The 18,733-nt window shown below is 45.4% G+C and overlaps 3 protein-coding genes across 5 annotated transcripts; 1 reads left to right on the top strand and 2 right to left on the bottom strand.

Annotated features, from left to right (window-relative positions):
* The first annotated feature begins 4,880 nt into the window (after positions 1-4,880).
* On the top strand, positions 4,881-8,416 carry LOC6552953. Of its 2 annotated transcripts, none has more exons than XM_015153966.2 (4): positions 4,881-5,515; positions 6,160-6,493; positions 6,804-7,126; positions 8,069-8,416. In XM_015153966.2, the coding sequence occupies exons 1-4, from the start codon at positions 5,044-5,046 to the stop codon at positions 8,134-8,136; spliced, it is 1,197 nt and encodes a 398-aa protein (XP_015009452.1). In that variant the 5' UTR covers positions 4,881-5,043; the 3' UTR covers positions 8,137-8,416. The 2 variants fall into 2 exon arrangements, with proteins under 2 accessions (XP_015009452.1, XP_001979041.1); XM_001979005.3 differs by having other exon boundaries at positions 6,804-7,120.
* Positions 8,417-8,723: 307 nt separating this feature from the next.
* Positions 8,724-11,063, bottom strand: LOC6552952. The gene is made up of 3 exons (XM_001979004.3): positions 10,727-11,063; positions 10,071-10,246; positions 8,724-9,349 (listed from the first exon to the last, which is right to left on the bottom strand). Exons 1-3 carry the CDS (start codon positions 10,814-10,816, stop codon positions 8,749-8,751), a joined length of 867 nt encoding a protein of 288 aa, XP_001979040.1. The 5' UTR covers positions 10,817-11,063; the 3' UTR covers positions 8,724-8,748.
* A 2,307-nt stretch (positions 11,064-13,370) lies between these two features.
* LOC6552951 lies at positions 13,371-17,304 on the bottom strand. 2 transcript variants are annotated; one of them, XM_026977797.1, is made up of 5 exons: positions 17,178-17,304; positions 14,938-15,289; positions 14,556-14,702; positions 14,268-14,407; positions 13,371-14,020 (listed from the first exon to the last, which is right to left on the bottom strand). In XM_026977797.1, exons 2-5 carry the CDS (start codon positions 15,285-15,287, stop codon positions 13,488-13,490), a joined length of 1,170 nt encoding a protein of 389 aa, XP_026833598.1. In that variant the 5' UTR covers positions 15,288-15,289; positions 17,178-17,304; the 3' UTR covers positions 13,371-13,487. The 2 variants fall into 2 exon arrangements, with proteins under 2 accessions (XP_026833598.1, XP_001979039.1); XM_001979003.3 differs by lacking the exon at positions 17,178-17,304 and adding an exon at positions 15,374-15,608.
* Between the last annotated feature and the right edge of the window lie 1,429 nt (positions 17,305-18,733).

Genomic DNA, 18,733 nt, shown 5'->3' on the forward strand with positions numbered 1-18,733 from the left:
AGGCAAAGTCTCGGGAAAACGTCTTCTGGGGATTTCGTAAGCAGCTGGCCAGCTTGGAAGTATTTTGTAACACCCCAAACTTATTAATCAAGTTAACGTGACTGGGTCCAAGGGGCAGGCGAAAGAAATCACCTTGGCAGTATCAAAGTCCCGCTTCGATCTTCATTATCGCCATTTCTCTCCCAGCTGCCGGTGATGATTATTACGGCCATCATCGTGGCCATCATCACGATGATCGACTGCGCTCCAAAAGCAATAACTTTCACTCTCAATGTATTAATTTTTATATTTATCATATTGCTGGCCAACACAGACGCAGAGACACGCACACTTCAGACCACACTTACACTTTTTCTGGAAATTTTGAAACCGAAGCGATGCTAAAAATTAAAAACATCACCGCAGCAGCGGCAACAAAACAAGTCGTACGTTATTGAGCCGAACTGGCAGCCAGTCAACCAAAAATTGATCTGAACTCGTTACGTTTGTCTTGTGTCGGTGTCGGCAATAAAAGGAAAGTATCTCCCCCTGGCAGCAGATCATCAGCTCCACCACCGTCTCCGATTTTCGCTTCGGTTCAAATTCATTCGAGGTCTTTGTATCCGTTGTTTGCCTCAACTTCAATGTGATGCTGTATCTGTATCTGAATACGAGTCTTTGTGGCAACTTGATATAATTGATTGTTGTGCGGCATCATCATGATCGCCCGCGTCATTAAAGGAATCTCATTTGCGGCACATTCAATTGAGACAACAATTCAATGTGCAGTGTGCATTGCGGTATATGAAATCGAGTTGATTGAATGACATGGCAGTTGTGGCTCCAAACTTTCGGGGGAGTAAGCAGGTGTGAGTCCATGTGTCCAATAGTTGGGCTCCATTTGCTGCTCTGGGCATAAGGGATTCTGTACAACCAATTTGACTAATAAAACGGAAATGAAATACTTCGCAACCAAATTGACTAGCAAAATGCAAAAGAAATTAATCACTGATGATCTTTACAAACTTGGACTTTGTGGCCGGTTAGTACTGTAAACGTACCCATAATAACCGACGGTTTAACCTGAAATTAAATACATATACATTCTGCAACACACTACAATACTTATGGTTTATACAATATAAATTCTTATTTCGCTGTCTAATTATAGGATTAAAATGGTTAAGCGCGATTCAGTATTTATTGATTGATGTATTTATTGAAATCAGAAATTTATTGATTTTATTGCTTATTTCGTCGAAAAGGCAAGAATAATATATACTTAAACTTATACAAAATAAAAGTTTGTAGTGGCGCTCTTCCCTTCTCTTATTCATTTATTACAGTTCCTCTTATTTAAAAGCGAGTATAACAATTCGAGGCCCCACTGTTGTACCTCTCTCCTAAAACGCTGCCACAAGCCTTGTAATCTTTTGCCAGCCCCAAAGTATGCGGCAGATATAGAAACTCACACCCAGAGAGGCATTTTCTAGTGCATCGCAGTCACCACGAATTGCGAGTCGACATCCTGCGGCATTTGGGCTGCAAAAGTGGGCGGGGCTGCGAATCAGTGGCAACTAATTAAGGCGCCCAGTAGCCACGGCAACTGAAACAACAACTGGAGTCGGGAAAAGCCAAGCCGCAAGTTTGTTGCTTGCGACACGCACAGGTGAAATCAAACAGAAGTATGTTTTAATTATAAAACAATTAGATTAAAATAAATTAAACGTAGCGATACGAGCCCAGTCAGGCAATCGATTAGAAATGGAAGAAAAACAGCCGAAGAAAACAAACAAGGTGCCGTGCGATTAAAATGCAAGCGAAATTCGTGCCGGTGAAAATACAGCAGCAGCACAGAAAAGCAGAAAAGCCGCAGAAAATCAACATCAACGTGGCCAGCCGAACAACCACAGCCTCGAAGCCGGGATGTATGGCCACGTAATTGGCCAAAATAAACAATATTATTATTATTATCGTTATTGGCCAGCAAATACGATATACAAACTCCTTCGGAATGGCTCTAATTGCGCTGGTTTCCAGGCCACTTGCATTTCTCGCATGACTCGTGACAATTTCGCTTTGATTGACTGCCAAAGAGTCAATTTGGCTGTCAGCCCTGGCCAATCCGGTGGTCATGGAGCGATGAGAGCCTACAGCTCGCAGACCAGCTCGCAGACCACTTCGCAGGATTTTCGGGATGATTATGCAGTATCAACGAGACACGTCCTTCGGCGGGGAAAGGTCCTTTGAAGTCTGCAGCTCTGCGGAGAGCACTTGGAAAGCAAAAAGGCGCACAATAGCAACTTTGCTTGACATATATTTTTCGTTTCAACGAGATCTGAAGTTGCTCTCAAGGGTCCTTGAAGCTTTCGCTCTAATTTTAAAACTCTCAATGCTTCGTATCACGGACAATAAAATTTCTTTAGTAAGCTTTGACACGAGGTTAATTGAAAGAGTGCACTTTTGCACAGAGAAGTAAAATATTTGAAAATACGCAATTGGTAATATTCACTCCCCTTTGAAACAGACATCACACTATACATATGTAGCACTATATTTCAATAGAGTACTACTATAATTTATTAAATATCATTAGAAACATCATCAAGAATACTTGAGTACAGCTTAACGTTAGCAAACTACTCGAAAACTAGAAATCCTTATTATTTGAGCAAACTTGGATCGGTTATTAGGTGTATTAGTTGGGTTTGTTAGAAAATAAAAGGAATTATTAAGTAATATAATAATAAGTAATATAAGCTTGAATAATCAAGATCATTTTAAATATACTTTCATTTAGCACGCCCGGTTGAATATTTTTAAAAAGTAAAATGACCAAAAAAACAAAGGAACACGCAGAAATTTTCCGTGTAATTATTGTTTTTCGGTGAAAGCAATAGGGCAAAAGCACTTAAGTTCCTTCGAAGTTTATTGTGAAAATAATGTTCAAAAGGCCAAACATTTTTTGTAATAAATAAACAACGAAATAAGGGAGCTATCTGGAAAGAGTAGTGTCTTTTCCAAGTATATTTTTGATTACAAACTTCGAGAAACAACTGCACATAGCTACTTCTTTTGGCAGCAGAAAAAGTTTTTGGGAGCAGACAAGCGTCCAAACAATTCGATTTTTTATGGCTAAAAACTTTCTTGATTTGATTTGGAACTGAAAGTAGAGCCTTGGGCTTGGGATTTGGTACTGGTAAAACGCGATTCAAAGTGTGACTAGATGAAAACCAAAAGCCTTCGGCAGGTAAATATGATTAAAAAGGCGCTGGCCACTCTTAGTTTCAGCTAAGTACATTGGAAACATTGAAATCAGAGCCAATTTGGGCGAAGAAGCCGCTGGCCTGCGGGGCGGACTCCACCCAGCGGATCCGGTTGCAGTCAAGGATCATTAAACTTCGGAGGCACCCGCAAACTGGAGCAGCTAGGTGGCCACTGACCAGATGAGTGGGCTCGGGCCGGGTAGGATTGGATTACCGCTTTCGGACTGCGTCACAGCTTTCTTTTGATGTCCATCTGGGCTGTTGGCCTTGGCCAACCATTGTTGCGGGTTTGGGCCATGTTGGAGCCATCCATGTTGCTGCGGTTGCTTTCTTGGCGAACCGCCTCGCATTACTTGCGCTTTTGAGGCATCGCCTGCGGTGGACTGTGGTGTCAAGTTGCGAATGGCGCGGACATCCAGATTACAGTCATTACACTCACAGTGGATCTCCACAGTGGATCTACAGATAAATCCAGATAGGAGTTAGAGCCGCGATCGCCGCTAAAACGGTGCCACTGCCAAAGAACGGTCGAGGTCTGATTGCCACTGCCTCGCAATTGGCCACAATTACCGAGCCCACCTGCGTGCTCACCTGGCTGGCTGGAAAAGTGAATATTTATTAGTCCGCTCATCATGCACCGACGAAAAGTGCTTATTGGCTGCTTTTCCCCCGCACTCCCCGGATTTCGCCTGCTCAGCAGAATGTAACTGAGCCGGCGATTTATGAAAAACGAGAGCTAATAGTTCGTTTCACTTTTCTTTTATTATTTATTTATTTATTGTGTACAGGCGGCGAGGCGTGGCCACCTCGCAAGTCTAAGCACCAGCCTCCCACTTTTCCAACCACCCACCTCCCACCGCCCGCCGTCTTGCTGTTTAATTGTACTCACACTGCACTTTGCTTTTACTTTTGCCTGCGAAAATTGTTCCAGCAAATTGCGGGCAAATTAATGAGCAGTAAATTAGCTGCATTAGTGCAGCGGCCACATGCCGCGGACGCCGCAGAAGTTAGTGGCTTTCTGCCATTGTCACTGCCATGGCCGCAATTCTGGCTCCTGGCCGAGAGTCATGTGAGCTCCAAGGTCAGGGATCCGGCGTAATGCCATGTGGTTAATGAAATTGCAGCTAATTATATCACCCTTTGAACCTTTCGGGAGTGCAGCTGAAACAAAGCAAACTGTAGACCACTGCGTTTGAATTTACACTGGGATGTAATTTGCCGAACAAGCGGAAAAATGTTCACTTAACAAAATATTGTAAAATTTGATTGAGAGTGGGTAAACTGTGGGTAAATATGTGTAAATATCATACTAGTCCGGTTTTGTTAATCATGGTTTTTGTTATTTAATTTGTTCCTTTTCTAAATAAAATGTTCCGTTTGCAGATTGTAGCATTTAACTGACGGACTTTACCTACGAGAGATCCTCCTTTAGGATTGAAATTGTCAAGGCGAGATGTGTGGCTAAGGCCACTGTGCGCCGTTGATGCCCCACAGCTATGGTAGTGTGATACTGAGCGATGGCCGTCACTCTGCTGGTTGACTTGAAATCAAAACTGTAGCAGAAACGTGCGATGTTGCTGCCCATGTTGCTGCCAGTGTGCCGTTGCCGCAGCTGCTTCAATAAAACTGAGTTGCATGCAACGGCTGGTAATTAGTCTGAACAAGGCGCTGCAGCAGCTGCCATCGAATCGCGACCGCTTGCATCCATGCGAAGGATACGCCGTGCGCTCGTCCTTTTTCCAGTGTCGTGTGTTGTGTTGTGCGTTCTACCGAGAAAGAAAAACTGAAAAGCCCCAAAATGCCCAGCCATATAGTTGCCAGCTGCCTTCTACTGGCTTTGGGTCTGAACATGAGCCTGGCGGCGATTCACAAGCGCAGTGGTGCGAATTCTCTGGGCGTGGATCCCGAGGCCAAGCCTGCGGCGAATCCTGCGGTCAGTGTGGAGAACACGGAGCTGCTGGACAAGCTGAGCTGGAAGTGCGCAAACAACGCGAGTTGCCTGTACGGGGTGGCCAATGGTCTCATGGCCTCCTACCGACGTGGTGAAACCCTCAAACTGGGCCTGTTCGACCTAGTAAAGTTGCCCGAACTTGATGCGTCCCGAAAGCACAAGTGGGGCACTGGGCGCGGCCTCTCCAGCTTTATGGACTTTGTCACGGGAAACGCCATCAGGGTGCCCGTGGGCCCCATGGTCTTCAGTGTTCAGCGAGCCGAGGACGACAGCGATTATATCGAGGTGGCACTGCTGAAAAAGGCCTCCAGCAGCACAGGTAATCTCCAGAGAAGGGGTTCCAATCAGCGAATGGCAGGTGCCTGTCCTCCAGGCGATGAGGCGGAGAGGCTTAACCAGCTGCTCCTGCTTGGCATTTGGCATGTGGCTGGCATTTCAGCACTACCACTATCAGTGGCTCTGACAAGTATCTGACAGATGCTTACACTGCGACATCATAAATGAAGGAAAGAGTCATTTTCTGACTGTGCAATATATACAATTTCAAGCCCTTTTAAAACTTTTCCCTTTAAAAACGTGTATATTGGTGGAGCTCCTAATTACTTCTGATCAAACTATCATCTACACGGTTTTGATGGCAGTGTAATCCTTTGGTTCGCAGAACCACATTCGAAAACCTCATATAACAACTGAGTTATGAGTGTAAACTTTCTGGGAACTTGCAAAGCTGCTTCCTAACCATATGCATATCAATGACTTGGCCCGGGCAGCCCAAAGTGCCATTACTTACCCCTATTTAATGTGACATTCGATATACATGGCGCAGCGCATCAATCATGCCGCATCCTTTGACAAGAAAGGGGTGGGCTGATGAAATCCTGTGTCGCACTATTACGTATACGTACGAGTGCCATTAAAGCCATTAAACCTAAAACGTGTCTTGTTTCCCAAATTCCACAACAGGCCGCCTGCAGGGCAGCGGAGGAGGACTTCTGGGCGGCGGTGGTGGTCTGGGAGGAAACGGCGGCGGGGGAGGAGGCCTGCTGGGCGGCGGTGGTGGTGACAGCGGCGGCGGAGGTGGGCTCCTGGGCGGACGGAGGCGGCACCAGCACCAGGACAAGAAGCAGTTCCAGATGTTTATACCCATGTACCTGGCGGCCACAACATTCGGCTGGACGATGGTGGCTGCCAAGGCGGTGGGGCTGCTGACTCTCAAGGCTCTGATCCTGTCCAAAATTGCCTTCGTGGTGGCCGCAATCGTGTTGATCAAGAAGCTCATGGACAACGCCAGCGAAAAGTGAGTATATGGAAATTAAATGATAAATTTGTAGGACAAATTTGCTGTGTCTCAAGAATTGTACTATTATTACTATGATTAATACTCCTTTCAAAATACTTTTTTACTCTACCCTCCTCTATTAACTTAATGATGTGGGCAGATTGCCAGTGACTAGCTTAAGTTAAAAACTAAACAGAGAGAAATGATTTTCTTTCGATTGCCCAGCTTCTGAAATTTCTCGTGAGCGTTTTCCTTCCAACGCCATTTAATATATGGATGTAATTAAGCAAATATACGCCAATAAAACCGCCTCCATATTCGTTTAAAGGATGATGTACCAGTTCCCGGAGCAGACGCCCTACATGATGCCGTACGGCATGGACTACCCGCTGCACGGCGCAGAAATGTCGCCGGAAATGTACCCAGCCTCGCTCCACCACCTAGCGATGGCCGGAGGAGGCCAGCTGCCAGGACATGCCGGACACCCGGGCCTGGAGAGTCTGAGCGCCGAGAGCCACATGCACTCCACCCAGGTGGCCAGCGACGGCAGCAACAACACACAGGTGCTGGCCGCCTTGGGCGGCCTCGGCGGACTGGGCGGACTGGGACACAAGATCAAGCGTGAGGACTCCTGGATGGCGAAGAGTAAGTGTAAGTTGATCCAGCCTCTCGATATTCCAGATAGTCGGGGCAAGGGTTGGGGCTCCCAGACATCCCACGTACTCCCCCTTTTTTCGCCTATCCATGGCCCAGGTAAATTCCCTGAATGCGGTGGCGGTGGCAGCGGCTGCAGCCGAGGGCGCCATTGAGGACGACTATGAGGACGAGGAGTGAATAGTGTACTTATTACTTCCATTTGTTATCCGGCACGCACGTATGAGGTGTGGGTTCTCTGGGGAAAAACACACGGAGCACTTATACTCGCTTTCATGGTTTTTTGTGCATCTTGTAGTTTGCGTTGCATACTTTCAGGTAGTTTCTTTCTTCAGCTTGTAAACCAATAGGCAAGTGTAAGGCAATACATCTAGGGATGTAAGCAGCATTAAAAATAGTTTAAATATATGTATATTTAATTTATTTGCGCCTTAATAGCCGTCGAAAAATATAGGTGATGCTATTGGTATTTCTAAACTATGATCACAATTGGAATGTGTATATAATCAGGGATCCGAAAGATAGAGCGGAATTTTCTGGCAGGTTAGCTTGAGCTGAAATTCAGGTTGCATTACGAATAGTTGCCTACTTTTCGATGTCCGACAGAAATCAAATTCCGATTTCCGATAGGGAAAACAATTTCAAGCGTTAACCCAAGGAAATTAAAACAGGATATTTTATAAATGAACAATGAGCGTGCTGAGAAATTCAATTAGAGCAGAGACGTCTAGTTTCCAATAACTCCAAGCTTGAGCGGAATGGAGTTCACCCTTTAACACTGAACATGGAAACACATTGACCCTCTCCACCTCGGAATTTATTACATCTGTGCACCTTGCTCCCCAACACCAACTACCCCACGTACCCCAACCACCGTAGCTAGCAAATGGCTCCCGGCACCAATTACATGCGTGATTAACGATATTCCTCGTGTTGCAGCCACGCCCGCCCGGCGACCCCTGATCTACAACTACGTGCAACCCCACATGCCGTACTACCGTTCCTGAGGCGAGGATTAGCCAATTAGCAGCTACCAAAGACTCGTGGGCGGAGGAGGTTGCTCTGCTGCCATAGGACCCAAAATCGGACACGTTGCATCGGCCTAATAGCAGCCTAGCGAGCTGGCGTATTGTTATTATTTATTCAATACTTAATCGTACTTAACTTAGTGAAACCTGGCGCACACATTTAGTCTAGTTCAATGTCTCTGTAATTAGCAGTCGAAGTGCTACAAAAACTACAAAAAAACCATTAAAGAATTGGACACAAAGTTGTTCAGAAATCATAGTCGCTTGCGTGTGCTTTTTATTTATGCAATAAATATTAATAAATAAATAAGTTACGTGTAAGTGTAAGTTTAAATAAATTACAAGCGGTAGAATGAGCATCATTGAGAAAACGGAAACGGAAAGTGAAAGTGTGCGGGAGAATTGCATTGGAACGGAAGACCAAGCTAGAGCGAGAAAGAGTAATTCTAGGGGAAAGTGGAGAAAGTTTACAAGAGCTCAAGAGGAAGATAGAGAATAGAGTGAGAGGAGTTTCCCCAAGCCAGCGGAAAAGTGTTAGAGGAAAACCCAATTCAGTTCATTCCTGATCTATTGACATAGTTAAAACTAGCTTTATTGCGCCACTTTCCCCGGCTGTTGGCCACTGTATGCCATGTTTTGGGCCTGCTCCTGCTGGTGCTGCACCTCCTTGGCCAATACATCGGCGGGCACGTCCACCAGGCCCTCCACGAACCCGTCGAAGGCCCTCGACCAGCCGGAGCTGTAGCTGTCGTGGTGGGATGGCACCTCCACTATGGTCTTCTTGCCAGAGAGCAGCTTCTTCAGCGAGATGATCACCGCCAGCAGCAACGCGATCTTCGAGACAATCAGGGCCTTGCCGGCCAGCAGAAAGAGTCCTTTGAGCAGTAGGGCTCCCACCATTCCCGTCTTGGCCGCCATCATCATCAGCAGTGGACCCATGTTCTTCATCTTACCTCGCCCCTCCTGCAACGCTTCCAAGGGGCGCACGGATACGCCCAAGTTCAGACTGCCCTGCGGATCGCTGTTGATCACAAAGTCCGCGTTCTCTGAGAACTTGTATCGCAGGGAGCGCGACCGGATGAACTTCCACAACTTGTTGGCCATCAAAAGGGCGAAGGTCTCCTCGTCGGACCCCATGGAACGGGACAGCAGCTGGTTCACCTCTGGATCGTCTGGTACCATTGAGATATTCCTGCAAGGGTACGCATTTGATTACGGAGAAAAGTGCAACGGCAGAACATTTTATTCTTGGGAGATCCGAAATTATGTAAATTATGTAACTGGAAAACATTATGTAGATTATGTAATATAATAAGATATTATAATTCCCTCGACTATCAGATATCCGTAACTCAGCTAGTGGGAAATCGGCATGACAAATAATAAATGAAAATAATGTAACACTTTTGAAAAGTGCGGGCTGTTGTATCGTAACATTCTAGCATTCTCATCGAAAAATCTGATAAATATTTGGAAATATTTGAAAAACTCTGCTTTTGCCATTTTAAAACGCAAGTTACTAAAAGAATATTAAACCTTGGAAATTTTAAGCATTTAAACACTGTCGTTCAATTATGGTAGATAAAATTACGATGCTTCAACATTGAAGTTGTATCTCCGACTATTAGCTGTATGGAATTTTGTAAGCCAGCTTTTTAATTTTCGAAACTTTTGGGGGCCTTTAAAGTAATTTGGTGCTTTTAGAAAAACAATTAGGATATTAAAGGAAAAAAGTGTCTTTATTATAATTTGTGCTTTTAGAAAAACCGATAGGCTATTAAAAGGAAAACATCTCTTTATTCTTTCAAATCAGATAATTATAGATACTGTAAGTGTTATTTTGTTGTTCTTTTTCAAATATTTTTAATTTCATAACTTAACAGTTTTTACATGGTCAAACCTTTGCTACTCACCCGTTTTCTGTGACCTTCACTCGGTCGCCAAGGTCAATTCGGGTGTTCAAGTACAGATGGTTCATTACAATAGACATCTTGATCATCTTACAGGCGCGATCGTCTTCTTGTCTGCAATTTTGCTTCAGCTTGGCCAGCAGAAAGTCCTCAATGTTCCTACGTTCGCTATCCGTTATCTTAAAAGAATGATAGGTTGCACTTCTTGATGAATTATGACATTTTTAAAAATCCTAATAAAATTCTTCCCTATGAAGTTCACATTCTTTGCTTATAGTGCAGTGTATCCTTAAACTTTGTAGGCAATTTTCAAAATCGCTCCATAAAAAATGAATGCAATTTCTGGCTTAAGGATTTATTTTCTAAAGAAACAAAGTTCACTACTAGACTTCGTAAGTCTCTTTATCAGAAATCCTTGAATTATCCTCAGGCTGACCTTGAAAGCCCTAATGTCATTCAAGGTACCCATCTTACACTTAGAAGGCACCCAATCCTTTTCTACTTGTATTTCAGGCCCTGAGCAATTCTAAGGCGGCACTGGCGATGAACTTTTGGATAAGGCAATAAATTCGGACATCCAAAAGAAAGGTCAGTGCGCCTCCGGTGCTGTTATCCTTGTCCCTGACAATTATTACCGGCATTCCAGGACATTTCCTTACCGTAACGGTGCCATCGCGCCGTTTGCTGCCGCGGGCGGAAACCAGGACTAAGCAGAACGCCAGGAGAGCGAGGACCTTGAATGTTTGCATCGCTGGTCTTGTTTTCGGCTATTGTCGGCTAAAGCGTTCTCAGTTTTTTGGATGTTTTCTTGGGCCACACTTGGACTGACCGAAGCACACACTAGCACACGTATTTCAGGTATATCCTGGCCTTATCCTTTGGCTCTAATCACACACAATCACACTCGCACAGTCGCCCGCGTCTTCGCTCTACTAGAGGTGCTACGCTCTTTCTGTTGACATCGTCGTCTTGATAGAAAACCTAATGCGAATTTCCCGCCAGTGAATTCGATTTTATATGAAAAGCGGCCAAAAGCGCTGCAAACACAATACAGGTCTCTGCCGCAGTCGGCGCCGACTGCGACGCCGGCGCTTGTGTTTGCAGGCACAAGATGTGGATTTTGCAGCTGGCTCCTTACCAAGAGAACCACTGGTTTGGCCAGTTTCCGGGGACTCTTATGGCCTTGCCCCCGACTTGCCACTGTATTCTGCCACCCATGGGTATGACTTTGTTTATGTTTTCCCCGGCGACAAGTTCTCCGCTGCCTTTGTTGTCTTTGCCAGCGTGGGTCGTCAACAAAAACACAGCCCGTCGAAAGTAAACAACAGACCTAATTCCCAACAACAAAGAGGCCAATTTTCCCACACAGCCTCAGCCGCAGAGGTGTGGTGTGGGGAAGGAGAGGGGTCGGAAAAGCGGCAGCGAATTAGCAGTGAAAAGCCAAGTGCCATTGACAACACGCATGCAAACCTGCAAACTTTTCAGTTGCACCAATTAGTCAAAGGCTCCTCATTCCACGGATCCCCCTCAGGGGGGATCTAGATACCTTGATTGTCTATAGAAACTGAACTACTCTTCGAAATAAAATAATGATATGAGTTCTTGCTGGGAAATATTTAAATATAACATTTATTTTTATTAGCTAAGAAATTAAAAAACGCCATATTTCTCTATTGAAATGGTGAAAATCTTATTAGTAACATATAAGTTTGTGCTTTGCAGCAACTATTGTAATGTGTTTCGGTACAATGATACACTTTAATCCCAGACGTGCGGCTATTAACTGCGGGCTTGAGGTGAAAACTCTTGGATTTTCCCACCGCCGAGGACCGCCCTTCGTTACAAGCATTTTCAAAGAGCCGCACGCGCAGCCTTCTTTTAGGGGGAACAGATTAAGAGCAAGTGTAATTTATTCGATCTATTACGGATTCAGCCGGGGGCGTGATGGCCCAACAGGTTGTGCGTCCGTTGGCCATTTAGTGAGGAAATTTAATCAATTTCCCCAGCAAGACCATTGAACACACCGAAAATTGGCGGCCAGCCGCAGAGCCGCTCGAATTTTCACGGAATTTCCACAGATCTGGAAGTAGGCTAGCCGGCTGGTCAGCTAAAGTGGCTAAAGTGGGACGCCTGGCCACGAAAGTGGTGTGTTCATGTGGTCGCAAGAAACCGCTAGTTGATCTGTCCATAAACCGTTGCCTCCTCCGATCGCAGCTCCCAAATCAAACTTCACCGAAGCCAATTGCGTCCGCCCAGGCCACTTGAGGCAGTAAGTGCACGGGAAAAAATATCCAACGTCTTTCATTCTCGATTCAGAAATGTTGATCGGCGTCCTAGATACGTGTTCTTAAATTGTTCAGGCATTTATATATTCAGCCTTTATATATTCACATGTAAATAATCATTATAAGCCCATATTTATACAAGTCTGCACTTGGTGTTGATTAATACTTTTTTTCAAGTGGCGTTAGGCTGGGGCTGGAGTCATAACATTTTCTTAATCTGAAGCAAGCCTGGCAGCAAAGCGGCTGCTGCGCTTTCTTTTGGAAAATGTGGTCCAGGCCAGTCGACTCCTCCGACGGTGTTGACATCGCCAGACGCAGGCTACCAGTATCACCTCCTTGGCTTTGGCATTGACTTTAAGTTGGCCAAGCCAACCGGAGGAGGTTTAAGCCGTTGTGAAGTGAATACGATTTAAAATAAGTAATAAAAAGCTAAAAATTTAGAATATATGTTCCCTAGATGACAAAGTGACGAAATAAATAAATTATATCTACACGTGAATCCAGAATGGCAGCAAAAAACAGCTTAGATGCAAAAATTTGGCTTCCCATGTATGTCAGAGTTAGTCCATGGACTTATAGAAATGTTTTTTAACTTTTAATCAAGATCTAAACCATCTCTACAGCTTAAAACTGCAGCAACGTATAGGTTTGAGCCAAATTGACTAATGCTTAAAGAGATAAAATAAGAAGGAAGCCGGCTGTAGAAACAGGGACTTCGAGCTCCAGATAATCTATAGCGATTTCCCGAGCTCAATGGCAACCCTCGCTGAGACTGGCAATCGAAAAACAAAAAAACACGCCAGTCCACTTTTCCTCAGCTTCTCGGCTCGGCTTTTCATTGCCTTAATTAAAAGCTGAGTTTTATATGTATCGGCTGCGGCGCGAGTAAAAGCAGAGTAAGTGCAGAATTTGGAGAAGCGTTTTAGTGAAATTTCTGCCGTTAATTGAAAACAGCGCTGGACCTCTGTGCCCAGGCAACTATGGTTTCCTTCCTGCCCCAGTGCGAAATTGATGCTCATTTTGATGTTTCAAACTTTGTTTTATTTACAATTAGCGTAATAAATACTCTTATAGGAATGCAGCAAGGCCGAAGGCCGAATAAATAACAGCGCGTAGGTGGTTGGAGTCCTCGAACTTAGCTCTTCTGAGGCTGTTGCTCGGCGACAATGTCCTTGCCGGAGTTACGCCCATAGTAGCCGTTGTAGGCCGCCTCCTGCGGATCCCCGAAGCTGACCGAGTTGCCGGAAACCTGCTGACCCTGGACCTGCTGACCCTGGTAGCTCTTGCTGTAGTAGTCTGTGTAGGGCTTAGCGAAGCTCGGCTCCTGGCGGTAGTAGGGCCCCGGAGCGCCTCCGTGGCCGCCCTCAAAGTGCTCGTGGTGGTGGTAGTAGGTGGCAGCTCCCACGCCCTGGGGGTTGTACTCGGGGAAGGTGTTCTTGCTGCCAAACAGGCCTGACAGTCCGCCGCCGAAAGCTCCTCCCGCGCCACCTGGCGGACGGCACAGCTTGAAGTAGGCGAACAGACCTGGCAGGACGATGGCGGCCAGTCCCAGGATCTTCTTGAGGCCGGCGATGCCGAGGATGAAAGGCAGGAAGAGCAGCAGCTTCAGCTTGAAAATCTTCAGCACCAGCAGAAGGGGAATAATCATCTTCTTCAACTTCTTGCGCGCTGCAATGGGTTACATTAAATGTATTTAGCAGTGCCTTACATCTTAGGGGAATTAATTATTTTTGATGAATTTTCATTCACCAATGATTCATTGGTCAATGAAACATTAGGAAATGTGTTGCATTAGAAACAGACATTAATAATGATTTTACGATGAAAACCATTTCCGACTCATTTGCATATCTAGCCATTTGAAACATTTCAAATTTCTCTTCAACTGAAAATAAACAATAATTTAGGGACTTACAGAAATGGCCAGCCCGCTGTCCATCATCGATGAGGTCTAGTTCGCCATCGATGTCGTTTCCGATGAAGCGGGCCTCATAGCGACCGGCTTCGGTGAGTTCCTCTGGCCACTCGACCTCCAGAGCCGTGGACTTGATGAAGCTGCAAGGAAGCGGAAGCGTGTCCGAGAATGAGCATTTACATTTTCATAAAGATCTCATATTTTATTCAAAGCCGGGCCAACTTTGCGGCCAAAATTAATGTGCATCCGGCACGAGCCGCAGTCATTTGGCTAATTGTGACAGCTTACCGTTCGGCCCTGCGAAGTCCATATTTCAGCAGCTGATTCCACTCGTCATCGTCGCCACGTGGCTCCTCGGAGTACTCGAAGGGCTCCTGCAGCAGGGACCTCTGCTGGGTTTCTGGAAGTCGCACCACGCGGGCAAAGTCGGAGAGCCTGTGGGTTGGAGGGGATCTTGGTTAATTTTCTCGTTGGCACCACTCAATATGAATTTCAAGAATTTCCCTCAAGATTAAATTTGGGTCGAGGCACTATACTTCGTGCATTAAAAATGATGAGGAAGCCATCAATTCGGGTTAATGTTAATTTCAAGGGGAGCGATAAAAGAAATTCCTCCTCCCCAAAGAAAACCAGTTGGTCATAGGCTGTTGTACATAATCCTATCGCTTACTTGTACTGGTCCTTGAAGAAGATCTCGTCGAAGGTGTTGAGCGCCTGGGTCTTGAAGCACTCGGAGAGGTCGCCGCCGAGGCAGTTGCTGTTCGTCCTGGCCAGGAAGGGATCGTTGTCGTTGCCCAGGCCGAAGATGCTGAGCAGGGAGGAGCGTCCCCGCTCCTCGCCCACTCCTGGCTGCTGTGCCTGTGGGAACTGCTGGGCCTGCTGGGGCTGCTGGGGCTGCTGGATCGGCTGCGGGGCGTACACTTGCTGGACGTTGTTGGACGACTGCTGGTCCGGGAGACGGAGACCTTCGCCGGCCGCCAGAGTAGCGAGGGCCAGATAGATGAGTGCTCGCATTGCCATGGCTGAAAGCAGGAGAAGGTGAAACAGCTTAGACAAAGCTACTGGCACAAGTTTTGTGTGAGCCACTGGAGTTTTCTCCCAATCACCCGATTATTCCGGCTTCTTCGGCGCCGTCACGCGATGCCAAAAAACAAGTGTATATAAGCAACTTTTTGGCAACTGCTCATTGGCTTGTTGGCTAACGGATCGACTCTCCACTTAAAACTGACACACTTTTCAGATGGCTTAGCGGTCCCGATGGCTCACTGTGCAATTAGCCGCTCAAACGTAATAACTCTCGCTTTCAAGCCAACTTGGCTTGCCACTCTTTGCTCTTCGGTGTTTACTGCCAACTCGAGTTTGCTCAAATTTCTCGTGGAGCTTTCTGCACCCAAAAACACAGATAAGCCCGCAGATGAGTTGGACCCAAAGTGAAATGCAGGCGGACCGGTTTGCCGGCTTAACCCTTTGGCGGCAATGAGGCGGCAAATGCTCGTAATTGAATTCCGTGCCAAAGCGCATAAACAGCGGGCCTAATGTGCTTTAAAAAGGTCAGCTCAGTCCGGTCAAGCAGAAGTGCAGTAGGGCGTTTATAATGCGCATAATCGACAGTGGTTCGCAAACTAGCGGTTGGGCATAAAATGTATGCAACATACATATGTACTAATACTCGGCCCTTAAAAGTTGTAAAAATATAAAAGGATTCGCAATAAAAAATCTTTTTCGTTCATTGCCATCTCCTTATATTCCTTAACTGCACATTGGCCACAAAGGAAAGATTAGGAGCGTTTCAGACCACTGTTTTAAGATGGACGCCATCTGAAATCGCACGCGAAAAGTTCGTTATGCTCGAGGGGCGATTTTGGCCAGTTGCTTTTACTTTCGTTAGGCTCCCATTTGGGCCAAACACAGACTGGGACTAGGACTCATCAGCCGACGCTTGTGTGGCAATCCGCTTGTGGTTTAGGCCAAATTAACAAACAATTTTGCCCGGCAACCAACGTTAAGGAAGTTCAATGTCCACGAGAAGCAAAATTTGTGGAGCGCCTAAGATTATGCAGCAAAAAAGGCCTCACAACGCGAAGCTGGAAAGTTTATGGCAACTCCAAGTCGAGCACCCAAAAGCACACAATAAATTTGGGATGTTTATGAGGGATCCAAATGGGCTGGGAACGGGTGCGAAGATTTATGGATTAGTGAAGCATTTATTGATTCACGGCGAATTTTTTGCCCAGTCAGTGGCCCTCGCATGCGATTTCGAAAGAGATTTCAAATTTGGTCACTGTCGTGTTTGTTTTGGGTTTCAATTTGCATTCGCCATCGAAGGTCAATGAAATGGGAACTGGTGATGGTCGGCATTACGAAATTACATTGGCGATAAATGGAAATTATTGTGTCGGAAGATTAAACCATTTATGTACACCCTTTAACAGCCCACACTTGTCGAAAATAAAATTATTTGCACCCATTATGTGCCCGTTTCGTTTTGAACAGTCTTATTACATAAACAAGGAAAATAAACACAAGTCTGCGTTCGTTGAAAATAGCACTTCCTATCCGAAATATGAGAACATCTGCTTGAGGATAAAATTATTTAATTCCCCCTAAAATTTAGCCTTTGATTCAATTTAACTAAATGAAATTTGCATATGGACATGCTGAGAATTAAATAAATTTTCTTTGGAAGGTATCTGCTACAGAAGTACATACTACGAAAAATTGATATTTTCAACCATTTTATTAAAGTGCGGTTAAAAGCCATTGGCCGCAATCGAAGGGTCGTTAAAACTGGCAATGCTGCCGTTTCCCACATCTATTTTATTTGGTTATTACACAATTTCTCGCAGTTCATTTCACTTCACTTCACACAATATTACATTTCTTTTTCGCTCTGTTTTTTCCGCTGTTTACCTTAGCTGTTTCCTATAAGCGCCTGGGTTGATTTTGGTTGGGTATATCCTTGACGCGTTTTTCGAGCGACTCTGTCTTTCTGCTGGCCAAAAGCGACTGTGCCGTGGCTGCTGGCCGACAAAGATTTTATATGAAATGCGAGAAGTGGCGAGAGGAGGAGTCGTTGGCAAAGTCAACACATGGAGACAAAAGCCCGGCCGCTGTCGTCGCTTTTGGCCCACAACGATGATGGCTAAGAGGCAGATCTCAACGCGGTCGCACTTGCGGTAGGTTGTGGACATGATCAGCCGATCGGGTTTACTTTTGCCTCCGTGGGTGAGAGACAACGACCTGCGCTTTTTCGCGTCCGGCAGGGCGAGTCGAGCGATCGTGTGCCTTGAGAAAATCCCAAAATTATTGTGGCGCACGTCGAGGCCTTGGCTTTAATTCGAGTTTGATTTAAAGAGCCAACAAACTGCTGAAGTGACTCATTCCGGGAAAACGTACGTCACAGCCGCCGGGTTATGTAACTCTTGGCCGCTTGCCTCACATACGATTATTACTTTTACTGCAAACGGGTTTTTGGGAACGCCCACGTTTAAAGTCAGGGCGAAATGCGAACCAGAGGTACCTGCATTCAGTTTGCTCTTGCATTCTCTGCAATTTCCTGCGGTGGCAACCGTGGGGCAACTGGGCTATTCCCCATCTGGCCGCCACAAAAATCAAAACAACAGGCGGCATTGCTGCGGGTTTTCCCGCTGCCACACTCGCACGATTTCCCGATTTTCCTCGGTCAGTGGAGGCACGATCTGCCAACGAGGCCGCAAACAGAAGCCCGCCGGCGGAAATTGTTTCCGTCAGTTCGAGGGCTCTTGTGGTCGAAGTTGCGGACGGGGACGCTCCTGTTTTGCCGGACATGTTGCACAAGCGGCGTAATTGAATCATCTACTTGGCCAGTCCCTTCGCGGACTTGACCACTGGGAAAATTCATCAATGCAAATAAAATGAACATTCTGCGTACATATGTACATGTAAACAACTAGGCAGGAAACCCGGTAACAGAAGAGCTGAGCCCTATATGTGCATAGATTTCGGCCCTAAATAAATAAACCTAGCACAATATTCCGTAAAAGATTTACGAAGCTATACCAATCGAGGCGAAACGCAGTAGTCAAGGGTCTCGATTATTAAATATTTCTTGCTTTATTGTCAACTTTTAATTGAATGACATCCACCTACTCGTGACATCTGTTCCGGTTCATAATAAAGAATATATGGTTGCACCACCATTAGTTTTTTAACATTAATTAAATAACAAACTGCATACTTTAATCAAAACACAATTTTCCAAAATCATTCAATCGCTTCTCACAGTAAAAAAATTGAGAAATCATAAAATATTCCTTTGCTTCTAGATTCTATACTTGTATTTTACATGGATAACATGTATGTTACACATGGATATTATTTTATGAAACAGAAATACCACTTAACAGAGATACAAGTTCAAATACATCTGATAACAAATTTTGTGACAAACAGTAGTGAAATTCACAAAAAGTATATTACAAGTGAAT

This window comes from Drosophila erecta, unplaced genomic scaffold, assembly GCF_003286155.1.
Source record: "Drosophila erecta strain 14021-0224.00,06,07 unplaced genomic scaffold, DereRS2 tig00000000-arrow-pilon, whole genome shotgun sequence".
In the NCBI taxonomy this organism is placed as follows: domain Eukaryota; kingdom Metazoa; phylum Arthropoda; class Insecta; order Diptera; family Drosophilidae; genus Drosophila; species Drosophila erecta.